At 41.9% G+C, this 8061-nt stretch overlaps 1 protein-coding gene across 1 annotated transcript in view; it reads left to right on the top strand.

Annotated features, from left to right (window-relative positions):
• The first annotated feature begins 4714 nt into the window (after positions 1-4714).
• The window catches only part of RNF212B (ring finger protein 212B), a 34026-nt gene continuing 30679 nt past the window's right edge, over positions 4715-8061 (top strand). Inside the window, exons 1-2 of the mRNA XM_033188561.1 lie at positions 4715-5310; positions 7815-7867. Coding sequence (XP_033044452.1) covers positions 5091-5310; positions 7815-7867 — 273 coding nt within the window. The 5' untranslated portion in view covers positions 4715-5090. The remainder of the gene's footprint in view (positions 5311-7814; positions 7868-8061) is intronic.

Here is an 8061-nt window from a genome sequence, read left to right as displayed (position 1 = left end):
GCCTTGTCACTTCAAGGAAAACCAGTGATAGTATTTGTTGCCAATGATAACATTCAAGGTTTCAGATAAAAATTAGAATTTTGGAAAATTTGTACCTGCAATTGTGAGCTTGACAGCTTCCCAAGACTCAAATACTCACCTGATGAGATAGGTAGTGATATTAACAAAAGTGATTTTTTATATTGTATAATGAATGGTGTCAATATTTAATCTTCTATAACAAAATGCACCAATGTGTATAACTCAGTGAACCAAAATTTTTCAAACGACCAGTTTGGTCTAAATGTATGATGTTACAAAATCGTGCATAGGCAAAATATCCATTTAAAGTGCAAAACAGACCAACTCATTTTAATGTAACAGGCTATAAAAAGTTCATTGATATGGTTTCGGATCCCACTTTGCAATCAACTTTTAACTCAGACTTCCTGAATTTTGATGTGGTATCAAAGAGAAATGTTCACAATGATCTGAAAAGGCCATTTAAATACCATTCTCTTTCCCTACATATTTGAGTGAATCCAAATGTTCTTCACACACTCCAACCAAAACAGCGTACTGCAAAAGTTAAAGCAGAAGCAAATATAGGACTCCACCAGCTTTCTATTTAGCTACATAGTAAGAGATTACAAAAATGTAAAAACAATGCCACTCTTTTCACTAAATTTTTCTTGTTTTGGAAAACACATTTTCCATAGATTATTTATATTAACATTGTGGCCGGGCGCGGTGGCTCACACCTGCAATCCCAGCACTTTGGGAGGCTGAGGCGGGTGGATCAGGATGTCAGGAATTCCACAGCAGCCTGGCCAACACGGTGAAACCCCGTCTCTACTAAAAATACAGAAAATTAGCTGGGCGTAAGGGCAGGCGCCTGTAATCCCAGTTAATTCGGAGGCTGAGACAGGAGAATCGCTTGAACCTAGCAGGCAGAGGTTGCAGTGAGCCGAGATGGGCGCTACTGCACTCCAGCCCTGGCGACAGTGAGACTCCGTCTCAAACAACAACAACAAACAAACAAACAAACACACATTTAATGGGTTTATTATTGTTTTCAAATGAATTAATAAATATTTAAAAATTTCTCACTTTTAATTGCTAATCTGGTAAATATTGGTAGATGCAGTTATATTAACAAAAGCTCTTTGGAGGGTCTTCAATAATTTTGTAAAGGAAGCCGGCAACCAAAAAGTTTGAGAACTACTATTCTAAGTGTTCCTCAGGAAAAGCTCATTTGCATGCTTTTTGCCAGTGGCCTTTACACCTGAACACAATATAAGGGAATATAAATTTATTGGATCATAATTTCCGTAAAAATCTGGAAAACGTATTCAAATACTATCACTGGTTTTCCTTGAAGTGACAAGGTCATTTTGTTTATTTTTGAGAAAATGCCTACCAAATACCCAAGTGTGAATAGTTTGTACGTTAGATGCTCTTTCAAGTAAAAACAGTATTCATTGGTATCTAGAATGCTTCTGTGGAGAAATCTGATGCCAATCTTATTCTCTCTCTCTCTCTCTCTTTTTTTTTGTTTTTTGGGTTTTTTTGTTTGTTAGTTTGAGGCAGTGTCTTGCTCCCTCAACCAGGCTGGAGTGCAGTGGCGTGCACAGCTCACTGCGGCCTCGACCCCCTGGGATTAAGTGATACACCTGTCTCAGCCTCCCTAAGTAGCTGGGACTACAGGCACCCGCCACCACACCTGGCTAATTTTTTTTTTTTTTTTTTTTAAACGGAGCCTCTCTCTGTCTCCCAGGCTGGAGTGCAGTGGCGTGATCTCGGCTCACTGCAACCTCCGCCTTCTGGGTTCAAACGATTCTCCTGCCTCAGCCTCCTCAGTAGCTGGGATTACAGGTGCGTGCCACTACACTCGGCTAATTTTTGTATTTTTAGTAGAAGTGGGGTTTTGCCATGTTGGCCAGGCTGGTTTATAATTCCTGACCTCAAGTGATCTGCCTGCCTCGGCCTCCCAAGGTGTTGGGATTACAGGCGTGAGCCACCCACTGCGCCTGGCCAAAAATTTCTGAATAAAGTTTGACTTTTTTTTTTTTTTTTTTTGAGATAGAGTCTCGCTCTGTCACCCAGGCTGGAGTGCAGTGGCGCGATCTCGGCTCACTGCAAGCTCCACCCCCCAGGGTTCACGCCATTCTCCTGCCTCAGCCTCCCGTGTAGCTGGGACTACAGGCGCCCGCCACCACATCTGGTTGATTTGTTTTTGTATTTTTAGTAGAGACAGGGTTTCACCGTGTTGGCCAAGATGGTCTCGATCTCCTGACCTCGTGATCCGCCCGCCTCGGCCTCCCAAAGTGCTGGGGTTACAGGCGTGAGCCATCGCGCCTGGCCAACTTTGACATTTTTTAAATTGAAATTTGTTAGTTCTCAATTAATATCACATTGTTCTTTGTCCACATCATTTTTAAATTTTCCTATTTCTGATTTTACACTATTCTTTCAAAGCACCCATTATTTTCATTTCATTTTAGAATATTAGGTAAAAGTTTTCGCCCACTTTATGACCACATTTTATATTGCGTTCTCTCGTTTATTGGAACATTAATTAGGCTTTATTTTCACCTTTTTGTTTCCACAGTAACATGTATGGGATTAGGTTACAGTGTTTGTTTGTCCCCAATCTTTTAAGCGAGATGAATTTTCCTGGGCTGCTAGGAAAAGTTCCTACTCCCCTCTCCCGCCACCGCGAGCCCCTCCTCGCCCTGTGAACGCCTCTGCGGGCCCCGCCCACGCCTCGCGAACGCCACGGAGCCACGTCCACTCTTTTAGCATAGCACCAGGCCCCGCCCACATCTCACACACCGCCCAGGCTGCGCTTAGACTCTTGCCTCACCCGGTGCCAAGTCAGCTGTTTATTTTCCCGCCATTTCCAGCTCTTCGTGAGGAGAAGTGGATGATTTCCTGAGATCTGAGGCCTTCTGGAATCACAGCAGCCAAGCGGGTAGGGAGTGTAGCCAGAAAAAGAACTGGTAAGTTTGAGACGGCTGAGGCCACATCGCCTCTGGAAAGCAGGCGAGTTTTGCCCTCGGGATCGCCTTAATCACTGTTCAGTGCCTTTTTTATGTTGGATTCATCTGGTCAGTTCAGGAGATGACATTGTTGCCGCCCTTAAACAAACCTGGGCATATAGAACGGGGCCTTTTCAGTGGTTTTTTAGACTCACTTGCTGGTGAAAGTTAGTGTATCAGGAGCAAACAAATAGGACAACGAAGCTCGTGGCACTGTGGGATGCGTTTGCGTTGAGCTGTTAATTCAGTACTTTCTTTTTATCGTAAATCTTACGAAGTTTGTATCCCTCCGCGGTTACACACACACGTTCTACGAAAAGGCCGGGTGCAGTGGCTCCCGCCTGTAATCCCAGCACTTTGGGGAGGCCGAGGTGGGAGAATCGCTTGAGTCCGGGAGTTCCAGACCAGCCTGGGTAACACAGAGAGAGGCCTTGTCTCTACGAAAAATAAAAATAAAATAAAAATAAAAAATAGCCAGGCATGGTGGTGCTCTTGTAGTGCCAGCTACTCCAGAGGCTGAGGTGGGAAGATCGCTTAAGCCCAGGAGTTCCAGGCTGCAGCGAGCCCTGATCTGCCTCTGCACTCCAGCCTGGAGACAGAGTCAGACCCTGTCTTAAAATAATAATAATAATTATCCCACACACACAAAAAAACCTTACAAAGTCACATTTACTCAGGTATTTAACAAAGTATATGAAATTGGTATTGGCAGAAAATACAGGATATATGGTTACTGTGTCTAACACGAAAGCTATTTAATGTGGGAGCAAGAACTTTACGTAGGGAATCAGGAAACCAATAATTAAAGATGGAACTTTTGGCAAGTCATTTAATTTCGCTGAATATCAGGTACCTCTTTTGAAAAATGGTGGGACTGAACAAAACATTAAGTGATTTTTCAAAGCCCATTTCACATCTATGATTCTGAGTTTCTTTTTTTTTGAGACAGAGTCTCACTCTGTCGCCCAGGCTGGAGTGCAGTGGCACGATCTTGGCTCACTGCAACCTCCTGGGTTCAAGTTATTATCCTGCCTCAGCCTCCCAAGTAGCTGGGATTACAGGCGTGCACCACCAAGCTCAGCTAATTTTTTAGTTTTTAGTAGAGACGGGGTTTTGCCATGTTGGCCAGGCTGGTCTTGGAACATCTGACCTCAGGTGATCCACGTGCCTCGGCCTCCCAAAGTGTTGGGATTACAGGCGTGAGCCACCACACTTGGCCTGATTCTGAGTTTCTATAGAGTAGAAGGAATGTATATAAGCTGAGACCATACTATCGTTTATCAGCCCTTTTCCCTTAGATAAAATATGTCCCAAGTGGCTAATATGTGATCTTCTCTTTCTGGTTCACTACCTTCTCTTGGCTCCACTCTCACCATATCACAGGAAATAGTTAAAAAATAAATGGATAATTCATTTTTTGTTTTTATATTTTTAGGATTGTATTTTCTTTTTTCTTTTCTTTTCTTTTCTTTTTTTTTTTTGAGACGGAGTCTGGCTCTGTTGCAGGCTGGAGTGCAATGGCGCGATCTCAGCTCACTGCAACCTCTGTCTCCCATGTTCAAGTGATTCTCCTGCCTCAGCCTCCTGATTAGCTGGGATTACAGGCACCTGCCACCATGCCCAGCTAATTTTTGTATTTTTAAAATGTAGAGATGGGGTATCACCATGTTGGCCAGGCTGGTCTTAAAACTCTTGACTTCAGGTGATCCACCTGCCTTGACCTCCCAAAGTGCTGTGATTACACGCGTGAGCCACTGTGCTTGGCCAGGATTGTATTTTCTAATTACAAATTGGCACATGTATTAATCCAGAAAACCTGGAGAAAAAAAAGTAAAGGAAAACATACACACACACACACACTCATAACCTCGCCACTAAAAAAAAAAAATCTCACTACTGTCCATTACTTTTCTAATTGTGTGTTTATATGTACATATATATGTATATGTATATATATCCACATTTATATATAAAATGTTATAACAGTCTGCTGTTATAAAAAGCAGTCTGCTTTTTTTCCACTTTATATGTACATGTACTTCTTCACAACCAATTGGAATACCCACAATCATGTGCCACATCCCAAAAAGCTATCAGAAGCTAAGCAAGCGTGGTTACATAGATTTTGGAACAGCTACAATTATGTTATGCCCTAGGCTATTCTTACTGTTTCTCTTTATCTGCTCCAGAATGGATTGGTTTCACTGCAACCAGTGCTTCCGAAAAGACGGGGCCCATTTCTTTGTCACCAGCTGCGGTCATATTTTCTGTAAAACGTGTGTGACTCTGGGTGAGTGATTCAACTGTGTTCAGATTCAGGGAAAAATGTTTTCATGTAAGGATGTAAGGAGTAGCCATTTCTATGTGTGTCTTAGGATAAAAATCACTTATTAGGTCAATGGTGATACAGATACTGTAGGAAACTGTCAATTTTAGAAATTGAAGGAATCCATTAATAAAGAATGGTGCTAAACTATTTAGCAAATGATTTAGCAAATATATTGCTTGAGGACCAGAGTGTACTCATTAGTGTTTTGAAGTCTGGCAGGGAAAGCCACAAGGCATCAGACTCTTCAGGGAAAAGAGATAGAATAAGTATAATGGATGGGAATAGAGGAAAGTTTGGCTGATAGAAGAGCCATTTCTAAAGGGGAAGTGGTCTAGTATGTGACATCAATTTAATTAGAAATGATGATGATGATACCTTTGCAGCTTAAAAAGCAGTTTCATATGAACCAATTTTATGTAAGCCGTGCCACACGCCCAGGTGGTAATTATTAGTAGAACCGTTTTACAAATGAAGAGACTGGCTCAGAGAGGATAAGTGATTTGACCAAGTTCTTATTGCTATTAAGTCTTAGAAAGGATACGTAAATTTAAGTTTTCTTTCTTTCTTTCTTTCTTTTTTTAATGCTGCAATACTTATAAGGTGTGTAAATCCCTAGAAGAGGGACTTGGGGTAGGGTGTTTTGATCATAGAAGACTTCACAGAAGGAGTGATGCTTCAATAGGGTTTTGAATGATAAAATGGAATTTACCAAGTGGATAAGGCAGGGAAGATTTATTCTAGTTTAAGAGAACAGCATGTACAAAGACGTGTTACATCATAAAACCATAGTGCAGGGGACTACACATAATTGGGATTGTTAGAGTATAAACACTAAGGTAAAACGTGGTGAGAGATGAGGCTAGTGAAGTAGGGAGTGTCGTATGATGGAAGGCTCTATGCACTGGGCTAAAGAGCCTGAACTTCATCCTGCAGGTGATGAAGACCTGTGGAAGTTTTTGTTTTGTTTTGTTTTTGACACGGTCTCACTTCGTGACCCAGGCTGGAGTGCAATGGTGCAATCTTGGCTCACTGCAACCTCTGCTTCCCAGGTTCAAGCGATTCTCATGTCTCAGCCACTTGAGTAGCTGGAATTATAGGCATGCACTACCATGCTGGGCTAACTATTGTATTTTTAGTAGAGATGGGGTTTCACCATGTTGGCCAGACTGATCTTGAACTCCCAGCCTCAAGTGCCTGCCTCAGCCTCCCAAAGTGCTGGGATTACAGGTGTGAGCCATTTTTTGTTTTGTTTTGTTTTGTTTTGTTTTGTTTTAAGAGAAGAATGTTATGTACTTGCTAGCTCACTCTGGCAACGATATGGACTGGGAAAAAGAAAAACCTTTAGTCTTCAGAAAAAGAACAGTCAAGTTAAGCAGCCTCAGGGGAAGCTTTTTTCTCTTTACAAATCTCGTGACCTTTTAAAGTTCTCGCTAATGTAAAAAGCTGTTTACTGTGGTAACAGCAGCTCGCTTTGGAGTGGTTTGTCTCCATAAAGCATATGCCATGTGATGTTTTCTGCTGACATGGCATTTGTCTTAATCAATGACCAGTCCCACTACTAAAATTTCACTTTACAGGGAAAGATTAGGAATCTTAATTTTTGCTTCTTTCAGGTTGGGTTGATTGGGGAATGAGAGTAGCAGAGCTTCAAAGCAAGATTAACAAATATTAGCAAAGTGATGACAAGGTAGGCATAACTGGGGAGTTTCTTACAGTACCCAGTGTGTGCCTGCTGTCAGGTCAATAGAATAAAAAAGAGTAATTTAAAGTTAAGATCTTTGGTATCTTGTACTTTTCCCTACTCTTGTAAATGTACTGCAGTACTTCTGCTGGGAGTTTAGAATTGTCCTTTCTGTTCCACAGAAGAAAACTGGGAATTTATAAAAAGATGGGGCAGGAGGTGCTGGGATGGTGGTTCATGCTTATAAACTTACCACTTTGCGGGGGCCAAGGTGGGAGGATCACTGGAGCCCAGGAGTTCAAGACCAGCTTGAGCAACATATGGAGACTCCATCTCTAAAGATAATAACAAAATTAAAATGAGCTGAGTTGGTGATGTGCGCCTGTAGTCCCAGCTAGCTGGAAGACTGAAGCAGGAGGATCACTTGAGCCTGGGAGGTTGAGGCTGCAGTGAGCCTTAATTGTGCCACTGCATTCCAGCCTGGGTGACAGAGTGAGACCCTGTCTCAAAAAAAATGTAAAATAAAATTTAAAAAGATAGGGAGATGGGTAGAGGTACAGTGTGAAAGCCCTACTTATACATCAACATACTAGTTTGGAAACACTTGTTTAGAGAACAGACCTTAAGTTGGTGTCCTTTTATAACACAGTGATATTCTAAATTCAGTAAGAACCCTTTTTTTCTTCTATTGCTAGCATACTAGATTGTTGTCATGTACTTTAAGTCTTTAAATCTTACCTCATGCTCATGAGAGCCAAACATTTTTTTTCCCTTTTCCTTCCAGAAAAATGTGCTATTTGTGGAACTGCCTGCAAGCATCTGGCTCTTTCTGATAATGTAAGTTTTTCTCCCCCTGCCACAAACGGTCTCATCCCATTTCTGGCCTGTAGGAAGTATATACAAAGTACAGATGATGAATTGTTTTAAAAAGAAAGAGAAGAAGACCAGGCGTGGTGGCTCACACCTGTAATCCCAGCACTTTGGGAGGTCAAGGTGGGTGGATCGCCTGAGCTCAGGAATTCGAGACCACC

The sequence above is a fragment of the Trachypithecus francoisi genome, unplaced genomic scaffold, assembly GCF_009764315.1.
Source record: "Trachypithecus francoisi isolate TF-2019V2 unplaced genomic scaffold, Tfra_2.0 Lachesis_group3, whole genome shotgun sequence".
Classification (NCBI taxonomy): domain Eukaryota; kingdom Metazoa; phylum Chordata; class Mammalia; order Primates; family Cercopithecidae; genus Trachypithecus; species Trachypithecus francoisi.
This window is presented reverse-complemented; position numbering and strand designations above follow the sequence as displayed.